This window comes from Gasterosteus aculeatus, chromosome 1, assembly GCF_964276395.1.
Source record: "Gasterosteus aculeatus chromosome 1, fGasAcu3.hap1.1, whole genome shotgun sequence".
Classification (NCBI taxonomy): Eukaryota; Metazoa; Chordata; class Actinopteri; order Perciformes; family Gasterosteidae; genus Gasterosteus; species Gasterosteus aculeatus.
The window spans coordinates 4,106,696-4,123,657 of NC_135688.1; the positions used below are offsets into that span (position 1 = coordinate 4,106,696).

A 16,962-nucleotide genomic window follows, 5' to 3' on the forward strand; every position below is an offset into this window, starting at 1 on the left:
CAATGCAGAAGGGATCTTATGATTCACACACTCGCCAGATTCACCCAAAGTGATGATGTATCAAACCTAATGAAGCTTTCCTTTTCTGGCGTTCGCAGCAATTCTTTTATTCTGCATTATTCTTTTGCATACCCTTGGGAGGTGCATTATGCACCCTTCACGAGACAATAAACACTCGGCGCTATGACACGATTAACCGCGCACTTGCAAACACACACAGATACAATATCAAACTCAGACATCCCACTCAGTCATTCTAAAGCCTCTGAAGAGAAAACGCTCTCTTTGAACAAGGGCGGGCGGCTGGTCAGGGGCAAAGTAATTGTCGTCTCAGAGGGAAGCGAATGATTGCCACGGCGAGTGAATGATGAATGTTGTACGCTGCTGCCAGACGCGCTGCATCTGGTTTGAATTGAAATGCCCCCGAAGAGCACGGCGTAAATGGCTAAACACGATGACACCCTCCAAACAGGTTTTTAACCAATTCCTTTTTTTTAGCTGCATTTGTTTGTTTGTTTTCCAACAACCTACTTAACATTGACAAAGCTGCACATTGTTGGTTAAGGAGGCCACTCGCACAGTTAGGAGAGAAGGTCTTGCTTAAGGGCACCTCATCAGCGGCTGTTCATTAACGGAGCAGAGAGACTCGTTTATTTCTCATCCTTCCTCAGTAGGTCCTGGAGATCCAGCTGGTTGTGAACGAGCTGAAAGCTCACGTCTCCGACTCACAGATTTCCACGACCACGTTGAAACAAGAAACAAATTCTTTCTGTGGGAACGTATACTACTGTATAGTGTGTGGTTCGCTTTCTTTGGATTGACCAAATAAATGTCGGGTTTTATTGGACACATGGAATCGTTGTGGAATCTGTATCTCATTTTAAGATGGATTTCTAATGTTTGAATGCTTGAAATTACAGCTACCAAGGCTACAAACTAAAATACAATAAGATTGAGTATTGGTGTGATAGGGAGCTTGTGCAACTGTAGGCACTGTGAATACATCTGTCGTGGGGCGAGGACAGCCTGAGGGAATCACGCTTCTCAAGTGCTTTGCAATGTTAGAATACATTTTTAAAGAAGTAAACAGACCACAGCAGGCTGCACATCCACAAAACTGGCAGCAAATTCTCTTTGAGTTTGTCGGATTGGCTTACTACTATTACTTATACATAAAATATTCCATGTATTATTGCTGTATGACTGACAGCGACCCCCTGACTCTCTGATGAGCAATGCTACATGGGTGATGTTTATTATTTCTGTGCCGCTCTCTGTGCACGCGTAGCTTACCTTGTCAGTGAAGTGCAGGCTGTCCCACAGAGACAGGTGTTGCTGGATGACAACGGGCTGGTACGCTGTCGTCTCGCGATGAGAGGGCGGATCAGGGAGAGGCTGGGCTAAAAACACAAACAGGGAAATTAAATTTTCTCTGTACATTCATTAATTTGCATTTATTTTATCCTTCATTTCCCCACTGGATGCAAGCTAGTCCAAATTGAATCGTTGCAAACATGAAGCATAACCCGCCCACGTTCACTCAGGAAAAGAAGAGAAGGACGGATATTCCCTGATCTGCTCATCTACCAATGATATCCTTCGGAAATGAAAACATTCCAACAGCAGTCCAAATAACCTTTTTGTCACAGCCGGAAAAAAAACTCCCTGCCAGAGTAATTCAAGTTCAACAAAGCATATTGCTCCATTCTGCCTTTCTTTTGCTTGTCTTCAGAATCTAAAGACAATGAATCACAGACAAAGATGACCTTGAGGTCCAGTTAGTCAGGTATCTCTGCAAAACAATCTCTTTAAAACAATTCACAGCGGTTTCCCATGTCCACTCGCTGCTTTTAAAAAAGGGTGTGAAAGCATGCAGAGACACCAGCGGTCCCCCCGGTAAACACACCGCAGCATTTCCATTTGACCATGTGGAAACGCTGGATCACTCAAGGGAGGATAACGACGGACACCTTCCTCCTAAACGGCACACGTCGGTGCCTTTGTTGCCGTTACGTCGTTTTCCAAATCAAAGAAGGGAAGAGTCGGTGTCGAAGGGCCACGTCTATGAAGATATTCACGGATTCAGACTCCTCGTGTCGACATCCGACCGTCCTCAGAGAAACGGTACCCCGAACGCATACCTCAAGTCATAAAGCGGCCTATGTGGTCCAGATGAAAGTGAGGATCATCTGAGATTATATGCTGTATGTTATTGCAATTCCTAACAACATTGCATAATAACAAAGCATATGTGTCCCAGGTCTCTCTTAGGAGCCACGTTGTTGTAAAAGATCAGCCTGAATCCGTGCCAGGTTCTACCAAAAACACACTGCGGGGCAAATACAGTACGTACATGATCTGACAACCAAACAATGAAGCAATATCAAGATGATCTAATTAAGAAATTGGGTCACGTGTTTGCAGTTGACGAGGAGAACAAAAAAGCCTCCTCAGACTCACTCTCATATTCGGGCCGCTGCTCATTCTTCGGGAAACAACAAAACAGAAGGATGAATCATGCAAAGGAAGCCTTTCAAACTACCTTCAATCAGCACAAATTGTTGCTTTGCTGTTCTGGATTTAATCCCCACATAGTGGGCGTTTGTCCCAAACACTGGAGACCTTTGTTCCCGACAACAAACCCTGGTTTTACAAACAGACAAATCGACTTCAGAAATAAACGTGATGTGAGGCCCAGTATGTCATTTTCACAACGGGGGGCTTATTGGAGGTCTTTGACTCGGGCAGACGTTTCACACTCGTGCACAATCACACACACACACCCTTATCCAATCCCCGCTTGTAATCATATGCAAAGTTATCCCAGTTTAGCCAACAGAGAGCGGGTACTACAAGAAGAATTAACTTAAGTGGGGAGATGAAAGGGAGGGAGAGAAAGCGGAACAGGAGACGGTGGGCCCCCGACGCGGCAACAACGCGCCACACTCACCGTGGCAGCGGCTGAATACGTCCCTCAGAAGACGGTACTTGGTGGTGTAATCCCCAGCCTCGGATAATGGAGCATCGTAATCTGAAAGATAATGCCGCTATCAGAAGAGCGGGTTCGGGAGCCCGCGGAGAGGCAGGGACGCCTCCTACCGCGGGGGGGGATGCTTTCAGTGTGTTTCCCCTATCAAACACCCCGAGACAGCGGCGGGCCGAGACACATTGGAGGTTATCTTGACAAAAAACGGAGCCTTCTTGAGGCATTCGGGGGGAGTAAACACAGGTAGAGCGCCGGCTGAAGGTCAGAGGTGGTCCACCCCCCCCCCCTTCTACTGGGGAGCGGTGTTTTCTCAAGAACGAGGTCGTTGCAATGTTAAGCACACTGGAGGAGGACATGAAACGCATTCACATTTGGCATGGTTACATTAACAGGTAATGAATTCATTAGCGTGCACGGCGTATTCAAATATCAAACCAGCCGAAGGTCAGAGACTCAGGAGTCGGGATGGAGCCATACGAAGGAATTCATAAACCCCAATCATGTTTTTTTTTTTAAATCTCTAATTCAAATGTGCCATAATCAGGCCTGCTTTGACTGCACTTACTATACAGACTGTATTTCAAAAGGAAGGTTATTATTTCATGGTTATGTGCTCTCTTTTTAGCGTTCTTCACCCCACAGTGGCCTGATTCAGATGAATCAAAGTGAATCCTTGTGGTATGAATATTCTTCTTCTCCTACCTCGAAGGGATTTGTTTCCCTTAAATGGGATTTGTTTCCCTTAAATGTTATAATCCCTGGTCATAAACACGTTCATGGTACCTACCGTAGCTCGTCACCATCAGTTTGGCCGCCGGCATTCCGACGGCAAACGCTCCGCTCATGAAGCCAAAATTAGTCCCTCCGTGGAACATGTAGAGGTTGATGGACATGTCCAGCCTGAGGATCTCCGTGACCACAGCTACCATGTCTGTCAAAAGAGTGAAATAAACAAATCCCATCCAACGCTTAATTGTTCTGATACAACCAGTGCGTAAATGTGAGAATCACAAATGTAAAGCTAAAACATCAAGATCGGTGCCTCAGAAAAAGAAGGAAAAAAAAAGTCCATTTAATTCAACATGTTTCAATAATCCTATTCTCTTTAATTCCCCTTCAATTGAACACGGACAGACCTCAGCCCCACATCCAATTACAGGTGACTATAATTCATTACGGGGCAAAATTGCCCACCTCCCCCGCACTAATTAGCTAGCTGCATTTTGTAGCCAACACACCAAGGCAGGTAATTAAGTATTCAAATTGGACTTCAGTGGTCAGATTGGACTGACGATTTGAATCAAGGGCACGAGCCTCGGTGAATAACAATGGAGCCGTTTGAGCGACGGGAGCCGAACCCGGTGCCTTTCATGGGGGTGGGACTAGTAATGTAATGAACTGTCAGGGACACGGATCCCCTCTGAATGCCACATGAAACCTTTCTTACCCTGAAGGGAAGCCTTTCATGTTAAAGAACACGTTTGGGGGTTGAGATGTGGATGACAGCGAGTCACGCGGAAGCCTGAGGCGCTGCGCTTCTAAATTGATACGTTTCTGAGGGCACTCAAGACGCGGATCATAGCTTCAGGTTTTACAAATGTGAACCGTGTATTTCACCGGTGTTCATTACACCGGGGATCACTCTCCTGGCATGCTGGAGACTACATACTATACGAGGTGGTTCCTTAACATTCATATTGTACTAAGCGTCCATGTCAAATTCAGCATCAGTTTGAGACGTGTAGCTGAAAGAAGTAGTGGGTTAACTGATCATTCAAGAATTCATTTTGAGTGCCGCAAACTTTTGCAGGTTGCAGGTTCTTAAACACAAAGGATTCAGCCTTTTTTCTGTTTAATATCATTCAAAAAGGAAATACGTTTGGATTGTAGGCTGTTAGTCAAAACCAAACAAGCAATTTCAAGGCAGTATCTTGGCTTCTACACACAAAAATATGAATTCACTTATAAATAATTACTATTTGAGCCCTTTTAGTTCATTAAAGGGTATGAATCCATCCACAAGTAACATGATGCACAGTCCTGCCAACGGTTTCACGCCATTCCACTGACCAACAGTTGGTGCAATTAGCAGCCAGGAAATATAGCAAAACACCCAGAAGAAGAGTGAGAGCATGAACATGAAACTTTTTAAGGCTCTCTCAAAAAATAATATTGAACGACACACAACATCCTTTGTCCTTTAAAACACTTTAAAACGAGCAAGAGACTGAAGGATGTGTACAAAATAAAAATGACAAAACAGTCAATCCATACGAGGGGGATGATAAATATAATGAGAGTAGGATCATCAGTCGCAGAACTAACAATAGAGCAACGCTTTCTACTAACTATTACAGTGGTAGCCGTGGATACAAAGTGCAGTTCAATATTGCAGGACATTTACAGCCTGTAACTCGAGTCGATAAGATAAAAACACAATAAAGCAAGTTCCTGGTAGTTCTGGTTATACAACTTCAGAAACCTCGGAAAGCAAAGACCCAAATGACTGACATTTAAATTGATTTGTAAATGGTTTGTACATTGCATTTAACTGCGGTAATGTAGGCCGTGATGTAAATCCAAAAATCTTCATCAAAATGTTCCACACGGAACGCGGTGGGACACAGACGCTCTGGCTTGTGACGCTCGGCACACAACGCGCCGAGCGTGAAAACTCTGTGACTCTGCGTGAAAGCCACGGAACGAGGGGGGGGGGAAGGCACCGAGTGGGCTCTTCTGTGGAGGAACCAGCAGCAGTTACAGGGACTTTCTTATACTCCGCCTGGAGAATTGATCTCACGCGTCCACACTCCCTCTTGGTTTTCCCCCTGAGCAGAAGAAAAAAGGCTTATGTGAAACCCTTTCTTACCCTGAGGCACTGAGACTCCGTCTCACCCTCGAGAGGGTCTGTTTTTTCCTTCAGAGGTTTCTGTATTGGGTAGCCGGACCAAACCCGTCTTACCTCCGTCTCAAATTAGCCGGCTTTATCGAGCGCCTGTACAGAAAGAAGCTGTTTCACGCTCAACAAAGAATCCCTCGGCAGAAATCCTGTCTTAGTCCCACATTAACGGCGCTTTTAGTGCCGTAGCTTTCTGTAGCGAAATCCGTTGTACCCACACGGGGTCCTTCTTACCCTCAGCTGGGAACACATGATGGAGCTCCCCCCAAAGATCAAACCAGCCCGACCAGAACTCCATCACCATCTTAGGCTTCTGAGGCTAGTGGGAGCAAAAAGAAACCACTGAATGACTTATTTTAGTAATATGCACAAGCCTTTAAAGATTAAAGACATTCTTTCATTTCTCCAAGTGTTCATTTTAAGGTCTGTAATAGTCTTCCTGGGAACTACCTGGAAGGTCTACTTAGTGAAAAGAGCAAAGGTTGCTAATAATGTGTCTGTTTGATGTCGAGTTTGATCTTTGATTAGATCAGAAAACTAGCAATGACAGAATTTAAAAAAAACACGATTAAGTGACAATGAACACATGAATACAAATAAGACTCACTTGTATTCCATCCAGATATTTGATGTCATTCGGGTTCAGTCTCTGGAAATTGATGGTTTCTAGTGCTTCAGACACAACAAAGGCAGAACAATATTGTTCAAACAAATACAAACTATAAAAGATGCAGAGCATCAGTTCTAACAAATACCAAAACAAAAGCGCTTTACGGCATGATCATTGATTTCAGTTGCACTGAAATCCTCAGGCTTCTTCTTGTGTTTTTAAAGAAGTACTAGCTGTTAGGGGAATAGTACCTCAAAGTCCATATCAAACTGAAGTTATTGCAAGCAACTGCATTATGAGGCGCCGAGGCATCAAACTTCAACCGTTCACCAAATGGTAAAACTCCACGGAAGACACCCGGAGGAGGGTTTATTAAAACTGCTGCTCCAATGTGAGGATGACGACGACGACGACAATATTGGTTTGCATAACAAATAAAGAAAACACTTTTCAACACATTGAAGGCTGTAAAACAGAAATAAAATAGCATATGCGGCAAACAAAATCTGTATATTGCAGCATCACAATGTCTACAGCATGCAAAAGAAGAAAAAAAACACTTTGTGCGTGCGTAAGGACAGCGGCTGCCTGACACCAGGCCGCCCTTTGGCTCGGACCCCAGGTCACTTTGTGAAAACACAACGCACTGCATGTGTGTGTGTGTGTGTGTGTGTGTTCATGCACAGCCTCGTTTTCGCTGTCAGCGCCTGACAATACCTCCTTTCACTCCTCCGCGCTGCAGCCCTTCCTTGTTGTCTGAGGTCAGCAGCAGCTCCGTGACGCCCCGCGACAACAATGCCTGGAAAGATGGGGAGGATTATGGCGGCAAACAAACAAAAGTGTGGAGGCTCCTGCTGAAATATAATCGATGGTTATTTTATTTCAAATTGGGTGAAAAGGACAAAGTCAATAAGTGCACTCCAAGCATTGGTCAAATAATGTACAATTTGCTTCCTTACCTCCTTGATGAAAGGCATGTACTCTCCATCTTTGGCGTAGGAGCCATACTCATTCTCCACTTGAACTGCGATAATCGGGCCGCCCTCGGAGTACTATACATTGATCATGCCAGTAAAGGACACGCGTTAGGACCCGGCATTAGTTCTCGACCGTTCCTACCGTCACTAGAGGCGAGTTTTAACAACACTGTGAAATGGAAATCAAAGATGACGATCGGAGCTGATGAAATGAAATGACGGCTCTAATGTAATCAAGCGTGCATTGCCATCTATGGCGAACATAGCGGACGCAGCAGCTAATTAATGCCCTTTTTTATCATCAAAATCTTTTACTTGTTCTAATGTTTACATCAAGGTAAAAGTTTGTGCTGAAATGGAAACGTACCTGAAGTGGAACAACCCTCTTAATGACTTGATTAAAGAAGGAGTCGACGGCATCGGTGAAGCTCGGGTAGGTTGTTCTCAGTTTCATGTCTGGATCCCGTAGTAGCCAGCTGAAAAGACATTTACAGCAAAACCTTTTAACGGTCCGAAAAGCACCGTATCACCGAGGGTTACTCGAAGTGCCGTGCCGTGGGCTCTCTTTGGGTTTTTTTTTTTTTAGCTCTGGATGATAATCACACCAACCTGAGCATGACTATCGTAAAGTGCAGTGCGGAGGAAGTCATGCCTCACTGCGGGGCCCTAAAACACCCGGCTTGGATGATTATCAAACAAATGTTACCTCATTGCCCGAAGGCAGAACGACTCCAGAAATACCCACTCACCCCCCCTCACATTCGCCGCATTATTCCGTTCTGATTACAGAACGAAACGAATTCATCATTTCAGGGAGCGAAGCCGGTCATATACAATTACTCTTCTCTCTTATGCCTCTCTGAAAGTACAGTAAATCACCTGGGAATGTCATCTGAGTAACATCAGAGGTCCTTTGCATAATGCATGATGGCGAGGTGCGAGGTGGACCGCTCTCAGCGGGACACGCTCTCTGTTGCACAGTAGCAACACCTCTGAGGTGAAGACAGAGACGGCACACTTGGAATAATTCACATCACTAAATGACTTGGAGGGGTTTATTTGATTTAGCCTTGAAGCGAAGATAGCGCTAACAAAGAAAGATTACCCGACCGAACAATTCCTTGGATTAACATGTTCTGAAATGAAGCTCTGCAATGGCAAAAAACTAAACATCCACACACACGAGAGTGACGTTTACCTGGGTAGTCCCCCTAAATCCCACTCGCCACAGATGTACGGCCCCGGACGCAGGATGACCCAGAGGCCCAAGCGGCCCGCGAGTCGGAGGTAAGCTCTGTGGGAGAAGGATGCACAGGTTTGTGTCAATGACGCGTCTTTACCATCGATTCGGTCCATTTAAAAGTGTCACTACAGCAGGTAATGAGTCGGGACTGGGAGTCATTCTCAGCTAAATCACACGTTCAATTGGCAAATGGCACGTCATTCATCGGAGGATAGTCCACTCAAATCCATTTCTCCAGCACTGGACGTAGCGGCGAGCACACACCTGATGGCTCAACGGCGTCTTACCAATGGATCTCGAGGCAACGATAACGATCGAGTTTGCGGCTAATTAATCCCGACCGTTTCTTTCCGGGGAAAACCTACACCCTCTCAGCGGTATCAGAGCATTGAGGAGCGCGGAAGAGTCGGCAGCGCAACATTGCCATCTGCAGGGTGTCTCACGAGTTCCTCCCCTCATCATTGCTTACTCTAAATCGAGCTGGTCCTCAAAGTCGAAGACCCCTCGCTCGGGCTCATGCAGGTTCCACGGCACATAACTAAAGAGAAAAACAGATGTTGTGTGTCCCGTTAGTGATGATGAGGATTTTTAAGACTGTATTTTATTCTCCTAAAAATCCCTCTGATTGTATTTTATCTAAACATCTGTTCTGCCGTCAGAGTGTCTTCATCCAGCCGTGTCGCATCGGGGGCCTACGTGGTGAGGGTGTTGAGGCCACAGGCCTTCATCTTCAGCAGCCGGTCCTCCCAGTAGGCTCGGGGGACACGGAAGTAGTGGATGGAGCCCCCCAGGATGCGGAAGGGTTCTCCCCCCAGAGTGAACTGAGAGGAGTTGGCCCTCAAACCGTCCACGCGGCTCATTCTTCTCGCTGCGAGGCGATTCCTACGGGAGGGGGACAAAGTACAGTTCGCCGGAGAAATGACTCGGTCAACTACTGCGAATGGATTGAAGGCCACGGAGACATTTGAGACATAGTTCCACCGGGTCATGGGAGGCCGGCACGGAGAACAAAAATGCCCTCGGGCAAAACATCAGAGCCCAGTTTCAGCTGATCAGAAAACTGCATTCACTGCATTGGAGTGTCCTCGCAGCAGAAGGACCCGGGAATGAGGAACAAAATCCTTTGATTTTGACCACAAAGGAACAAAGGAGATATCCTCTACATGTATATGTACATAAATCAGCACTAAAAAGGATTTGCAGAGTGAAGTCGGGTGAAGTGTTGCGTTGACATCACGTTCAATGTCCGCAATCCAGGTGAGCCAGGTAAAAGTTCATAGGCAACTTGGTTTACATAACCCGCAACTTCAGAATGTAATTAAACACTCAAAATAACCGCGCAAATCCAGAGGGATGAACGCAATATTTACATTTGTAAAGTTTCTATTTGCTTCATTATTATTTATTAATAATAACGCTTGTTTATTCCTGGTTTACGCCGGTGTTCAACCTCCCTTTGGCTCGTGCAAGCTGCGTGTGTTTGCCTTACCTTGAGAAGTGAACGATTATTGCCCCGACAGCAAAACACAGCAGCACCAAATACCTCTGCTTCAGGGACAGACGAAGCCCAACCATCGAGCCTCCGTGGCAAGAACTCTACTTACGTTCCACTTGCTTTTCTTATTTAAAGTATATAAATTTCACCGGGAGAATATAGTCCTCTCGTGCGAGTATGTCTCTTGACATCGAGGCAAACAGCAAAAAAGAATATAAAAGTGGAGCTACCCCATATTATTGTTCAAAAAAGGGCAGGTTGTTCGTAACGTTTCTTATAATTAGATACATTTAAACACGCACAATGAAAAATCTAACTTAGTTGCACATAGTGTCAGAGCCAGTGTGTCCTACCTACCCAGTATTTGACATCCGGGGAATCTGGCGTTAGTTTTACTGATGTGGGACACAAACGATTCCGGTGTTGGAAGTAAGGGGCCGTCGCACAATTACACCGCTGGAAAAACGCAGAAAGTGAAAACTCCTAAAACCTCCTTTCTTCTTCTTTTCAAAAAGAAAAATGATCGATTGCTTCAGCAAACTACTAAACGTGTTCTCTTTATATCTTATTATTCTAATGAATCAGTGTCTGTCTTTGTCTTGCATTTGTTGGCAGCAGGAGTCTCCTTTGCATTACAGTTCTCCAGATGCTTTCTAATGAGGGAAGAAAATGCATTAAGTCTTGAATGTTTTTTTCTCTCTGTGTTGATCAGTCTATTCTTCTTCATTAAACATCACTTAAATCCTTCCTCCTCTTATTCATTGTCAGCTCCCAACATCCCTGGTGCACAATTAGCTTAAACTGTGATTCATGATTAGGATAGAGGAATCTACCGCATACAATTTAAATGTTTTTTGTCTGCAATTAGTTATGCTGCTCATTGTCCTGTGGTATGGAGTTTTCATCTAATCAATGACCATTAAATGTTGATGTGCTCTCAGAAGAAAGGAAAAAAATAAACACTCCTTCTATGTACTAATTGGGAAAGAGAAGACATGACACAAACTCACGCGCATGCTTTTACATACTGACTTGTTAGAATCAGAATCGGCATGCATGGAATTTGACTCTTTTTTTCTGTTCTCTATATACATTTTGTTTACAAATAAACAAGAAAAATACCAAAAGATAAAACAGTGAGCTGGGAGTGACCACAGTTGCCTAATCTTAAACTCTAATAACATGTTAACCCACTGCAGGGTATCAGCTCATTCATATCACGAGACCAACATTATTGTGACGCTTCCCTTTTTTGACTGAGCGAGAGAGAGACAGAGACAGAGATTGAGGGAGACAGTGCACCATTATATTCTTTTGTTCTGAAAGAACAATAGTTTCCCTTATCCACACAGTTTGAGGCCTCCCAGCATCGTCCTCTCTCCATATGCTCCCAGGCAAGCTCAGCTTCATGGTACCGCAATACTTTTGATGTAATTGAGATTTCCTTCATTATTTGGGGATTTCAAGTCCTGATAAGTAAGTATGTACTTTTTGCCATTTGTGTTCCAAACATGTTCAATATACACAGATGGCTCATTTGTAGTTTGTAAGGTTTTATTACAGGAGCACTTTTGAATTATATTGTCTTGAGTGTGCCGCTTGGCGTTTTCCATTTTATTTGACCTTGACACTTTTTCCCCATCAGAAGAGAGAAGAATGAGCCGCGGGGACGGTTTAAGAGCCAACTCCTCTCAGTTCACTCTGGGGGGAGAACCCTTCCGCATCCTGGGGGGCTCCATCCACTACTTCCGTGTCCCCCGAGCCTACTGGGAGGACCGGCTGCTGAAGATGAAGGCCTGTGGCCTCAACACCCTCACCACGTAGGCTCCCACTTCACCTCGACACACGATTGTCACTCTTCCGTGACTGTTGCTTCTAACCTACAAGTAATTGCTCTCTGTTTGCTTCTTCAGATACGTGCCATGGAATCTGCATGAGCCTCAGAGAGGAACCTTCAACTTTCAGGATCAGCTGGACCTAACGTGAGGCTTTTATGTTATGCTCTTTTTACTCTCCATGCTCTCTGCTCCATGTCCTTTACGCAGGACATGGAGCAGAAGGTGTACCTGCCTTTTTTCAGGGCCTACGTCACTTTAGCAGCCCAGCTGGGTCTGTGGGTGATCCTGCGTCCTGGACCTTACATCTGCGCTGAATGGGACTTGGGCGGGTTGCCTAGGTAACACGATTGACCCCCTTGCTTTGCCATATTGCCATAAATGAGCAGTATTGAGGAAGTTTGTGTTTATTTCAGCTGGTTGTTACAAGATAAAGGTATGCGGTTGAGGACCACTTATCCTGGGTTTGTGGATGCTGTCAACCTCTACTTTGACAAGCTTGTTGCCGTTATCAAACCTCTGATGGTAAGTCAAACTCAAAGCTGTGTTATTGTATTTCCTAGAAGAATAATTGGGGATTCAGAGGGACCAAAATAATATATTTCCTTTTTTTTTTTTTTATACACAGTTTCGAGAGGGAGGCCCCGTCATCGCGGTTCAGGTCGAGAATGAGTACGGTTCATATGCCAAAGATGTCAAGTACATGCCGCTGATACAGAATGTGAGTCACTAATGCATTGAAGTGATTACATGTAACTGACAGTTATATTATAATGAATATAATTCAGAATATTTTTCTGCAGCTCCTCCAGTCCAGAGGGATCAAAGAGCTTCTGCTGACTTCTGACAACTGGGAGGGCCTGAGTTACGCAGCGATGGAGGGAGGTGATGGAGATGACGAACATGTTTTATAATTAATGCCTAAATGTAGTTTTGAAGACTGCTGTTCACACAGTGTCATGTTTGTCATTGTTTGACCTCCTAATCCTGGTTTATTTTAGTTCTAAAAACGATAAACCTTCAGAGACTGTCCTTCGGAGCTATTCAGCGCCTAGCTGACATGCAGGTAGGTGATTTGTAATGAGAAGCCTCAGTAGCGGAGAAAATTTGTTTTTTCTACCTTTGCATAAAATGCTGTTATATTGAGTAAAAGAGCACCGGATAAAAGCTCAGCAGAATAAAAGGCAGGCTTAGTTTCTCATTGAGGTCTTGCATCTGCCCACACGGACCATATGACGTGTATTAATGCAGACGTGTGCTCTGTCTCACGTAGCCCCAGAAACCCTTAATGGTGATGGAGTATTGGTCGGGCTGGTTTGACGTCTGGGGAGGACGTCACCACGTGTTCCACTCCGAGGGTACAGAAACGCTTTCTTAGTAGCATTTTTTCAGTGAACCTTCCTCCTGAGCGCATGCTCTAATTCGGCATTGGCGTGCATTCCATTCGTTCTATTAAACACTTACCAGTTTCACGACGGAAAATATTCATTTTCAGACATTCAAATCGTCACTGTTGAGCCATCGGGTTCGAGGGCGCTGCAAGCCGCCGAGAAGATCCTTCCTGCCTGACTGAACCTCTATGGCTCGCTTTGTGTGCTATGACATCCTTCCCCGTGGTTTACAGACATGCTGCCTGTTGTGTCCGAGCTCCTGACGAGAGGCGTCTCCATCAATCTGTACATGTTTCATGGGGGAACCAGCTTTGGCTTCATGAATGGAGCAATGGACGTTGACACCTACAAACCTCAGGTCACCAGTTACGGTGAATAAAAAAAAGGACATTTGAATTAGAATTCTCTAATTCCCCTGCACAGATGCGTCACTTCTTACTGTTAATAACCGCTTTCCATGCAGATTACGACGCTCCACTTTCTGAGGCTGGGGATTGCACCGTGAAATATCGACTCTTGAGGAATTTACTCAGCCAGTTCCACTGTAATGTATTTTTAATCATCCACGTGCATTGATTTCATTACAAATTTCATTCAAAAATATACGCCCAACAATTGATTTTCTGACACCAAGGAAATCCTTGTTTACGCGAATTAAAAGGCTATTATGGCAACTCGCGTTCCAGCGGAGCCTCTTCCCGTGGAGCCCGTTCCCCAGGAGAGGAGAGCATACGAGCCTGCAGCCATCCAGCAGCACCTGTCACTGTGGGACAGCCTGCCCTTCACCGACAAGGTAAGCTACAGCCCACCCCCTCACAATCCCCCGGCCCCCCTCTGTCAACCCTGACAGTTGAGAAATAGAATGAAAAATGCTTTATCCACCCTGTCAAATACATGTGGACGTGTCCCCTCTGGGAAGTCGGCAGAATGTGAGATGCAGCGAGCTTTAGATGGACAGAACATCTCTGTTGTGAGCTTGTGTGGTCTCCACTTGTGTAGAGAGCAGTGTCAACACATGCGCCTGAAGTATCCGTCATACGCTGTGCAGCGTCATGCATACATATCTTGCATGATTTTGTTCTGCACGTTGACTTTGAATCCCAGCTGCGATCACATCTTTCCCCACCTGTCCCGGATGCAGGTTTTAGGAGTATAGTTGGACTTTTTCATCCAGCCCTACAGGTCAGAGAGGCCGGTGAACATGGAGAATCTCCCCGGCAACGGTGACAGCGGTCAGTCACATGGTTACACGCTGTATGAAACCACCATCACTGGTGGAGGAACCCTCAACTCCAGGAACAACGTCAGAGACAGAGCACTGGTGAGAGTGAAAACACACACACAACACGTGCGTAATATCGATTCAAATGATGTCTGTTGGTCATTGGGACTTTTCATCCAGGTTTTTGTGGACAGACAACGCGTTGGCTGTTTGGACGTTAGGACTCAGGAGCTGGCGCTGCCTGATGGAGCGGTGCTGGCCGTCGCTGTGCTTCTGTGCTGTCTTGTTTGTTAGCTCCTGAAAGTCATCTTACCCCCGACTCAGAGCTAACCAAGGGCCCATATGTCCATATCGTTCCAGAGATACTGTTATCATACAGTCCTTAGACTTTGTCTTGGTGAATCGCAGGATGGCGCAATATCCACTTACCAGACCGCCATTGTCACAGAATCTGCGAAACTAATTAAGCAACGTTGGCAGCCCGTTGTTGAGAGATTAAATTACATAGCCGATTAGCCAGGTGGATAGATTGAAAAATATACAGTTCATTTTGGAGTATCTACGGGTGCTGGGACAGGATTAAGAGGAATTTACTACAAAATGTGATTCTGTATTCATTACATGTGTAGAAATATCTGTCACAGTTTTAATTCAACATGACGTACGTAGACACGTTTCGGCATGTCTCATTTTGTTCACTCTTTACTAAATAGCTTTCACGTCTTTTGTGCATTGAAGGGAGAGGTCACCTTGAGCCTGCTTGTGGAGAACTGTGGAAGAGTGAATTATGGAAAAGCCCTCGATGAACAGCGCAAAGGTGCCTTCAAGCATAAGTGTCCTCCATCGGGTCTCTTGACCTGTTTTTTGAATCATTCACACCGTAACTCTTCATATTATCATTCATTTTCCCACCTGAATCAACGAGTCAAATTGCTGCCAATGTGTAACACTACTGACTCCATCTGTTGGGTGGTCCACCACCAAACCTCATGTTGTATTACAGGCATTGTGGGAGACATTCTGTTGAATCACACCCCACTGACAGGATTTACCATCTTCTGTTTGGATATGAAGCCAGGCTTTGTGAACAGGTTGGTTATCTGGATTTACAATAGGTGACTATTGATGACGGGACGAATTGACCTCTTCATGAGGATAAAAGGAAAGCAGTTAATGCATTTACTGGTAAAAAAAAATAGCCCCCTGAAAATGGTGATAAATCACAAAACAGATCAAATTACAACATCAAATCCTGACAGATTAAGTTAATACACAAATAACTGCTAAACTAATTTTGGCTAATAATTTCTGTGATTACAGTGAGGGTTTTTAATAAATGTTTGATCTTTTTTTAGTTTAATGCATTCAGGTCAGTGGAAGTCTGACTTCAAGTCGCCATCGATTCCAGGATTCTTCCGGGCCAGGCTGTATGTAGATGGTCCTCCCAGAGACACCTTCCTCCGACTCCCTGTATGTAACCCTTTACATCCACCTATTATGGCTAGAGAATTTCTAATAGCGATTTACTATTTCCATTTGTAATACAGTAACTCGCATTTGTGTTTAACACAATCCTATATTATGATACATATAGATATATATTTTACTGCCGATAACAGGTATTTTATTACAGATTGGAAAACAAGCAGTCCATGTGGTGCCTTTACTGATCATACGGGGCTTTCCCGTCATAGGGTTGGGGTAAAGGAGTCGTTTTTGTCAATGGGCAGAACCTCGGACGTCATTGGTGCATCGGTCCTCAGCTCTTCCTTTATCTCCCAGGACCATGGCTGAGAAGTGGAGAGAACCAGGTATTCCGTTGTAATGTGCAGTCTATGAATGATATATGTACGGCATACGAAGGCCATCTCTGCTTGTTATTCTTCCCTATATAAAGGGTGGCAGATTATGTGTGTATAATATGGTGAAAATTATCTTTAATTTTCTCTTTTAGATAATTGTTTTTGAGGAACAACAAGTGGATGACAAAATACAGTTTGCTGAAAATCCTGATCATGGAAGGACAATTGATGTTTACAAACTCCCCTTTTGCACACTGCTGTGAAGATTATGTCAACAACAACACAAGCAGTTTGATGCACACACATTGGGTTCATTGATACTCATAATATTTAAAGCTATCAATTCACTAATCATATTTTAAAAGGCTAAAGCATGTAAAAATGTGACATGTTGTCATTGATGCAATTGATTCTGCTGCTTTCAGCAATGTAACCACGTTTCAAAATAAACTATTTCTGATTCTGATTCTGGATTTTAATTGTTTTTTCATTTCAGTTGTAG

General features: G+C 44.5%; 2 protein-coding genes across 2 annotated transcripts in view; one reads left to right on the top strand and one right to left on the bottom strand.

Moving 5' to 3' along the window:
* Nucleotides 1-10,702, bottom strand: part of LOC120815814 (beta-galactosidase-1-like protein 2) — a gene marked incomplete in the record, with an annotated part of 16,314 nt that extends 5,612 nt beyond the window's left edge. Inside the window, 12 exon segments of the mRNA XM_078108260.1 lie at nt 1,294-1,400; nt 2,951-3,031; nt 3,774-3,917; nt 6,120-6,204; nt 6,493-6,557; nt 7,213-7,294; nt 7,455-7,547; nt 7,840-7,948; nt 8,671-8,766; nt 9,185-9,253; nt 9,412-9,597; nt 10,205-10,702. Coding sequence (XP_077964386.1) covers nt 1,294-1,400; nt 2,951-3,031; nt 3,774-3,917; nt 6,120-6,204; nt 6,493-6,557; nt 7,213-7,294; nt 7,455-7,547; nt 7,840-7,948; nt 8,671-8,766; nt 9,185-9,253; nt 9,412-9,597; nt 10,205-10,290 — 1,203 coding nt within the window.
* An 860-nt stretch (nt 10,703-11,562) lies between these two features.
* LOC120828985 (beta-galactosidase-1-like protein 2) lies at nt 11,563-16,926 on the top strand. The gene is made up of 19 exons (XM_078079729.1): nt 11,563-11,686; nt 11,856-12,030; nt 12,124-12,192; nt 12,291-12,386; nt 12,462-12,570; nt 12,674-12,766; nt 12,849-12,930; nt 13,047-13,111; nt 13,319-13,403; nt 13,670-13,807; nt 13,900-13,980; nt 14,123-14,229; nt 14,611-14,757; nt 14,839-14,910; nt 15,397-15,475; nt 15,662-15,749; nt 16,014-16,128; nt 16,353-16,469; nt 16,613-16,926. The coding sequence occupies exons 2-19, from the start codon at nt 11,867-11,869 to the stop codon at nt 16,721-16,723; spliced, it is 1,818 nt and encodes a 605-aa protein (XP_077935855.1). The 5' UTR covers nt 11,563-11,686; nt 11,856-11,866; the 3' UTR covers nt 16,724-16,926.
* The last annotated feature ends 36 nt before the right edge of the window (nt 16,927-16,962 follow it).

What these genes read in the sequence shown, in the direction of transcription:
- LOC120828985 (XM_078079729.1), top strand. Translation starts at nt 11,867, where the DNA reads ATGAGCCGCGGGGACGGTTTAAGAGCCAACTCCTCTCAGTTCACTCTG. An exon ending in GACTTGGGCGGGTTGCCTAG is followed by an intron (nt 12,387 to 12,461) that starts GTAACACGATTG and finishes TGTTTATTTCAG; the next exon opens with CTGGTTGTTACAAGATAAAG. An exon ending in CCACGTGTTCCACTCCGAGG is followed by an intron (nt 13,404 to 13,669) that starts GTACAGAAACGC and finishes CGTGGTTTACAG; the next exon opens with ACATGCTGCCTGTTGTGTCC.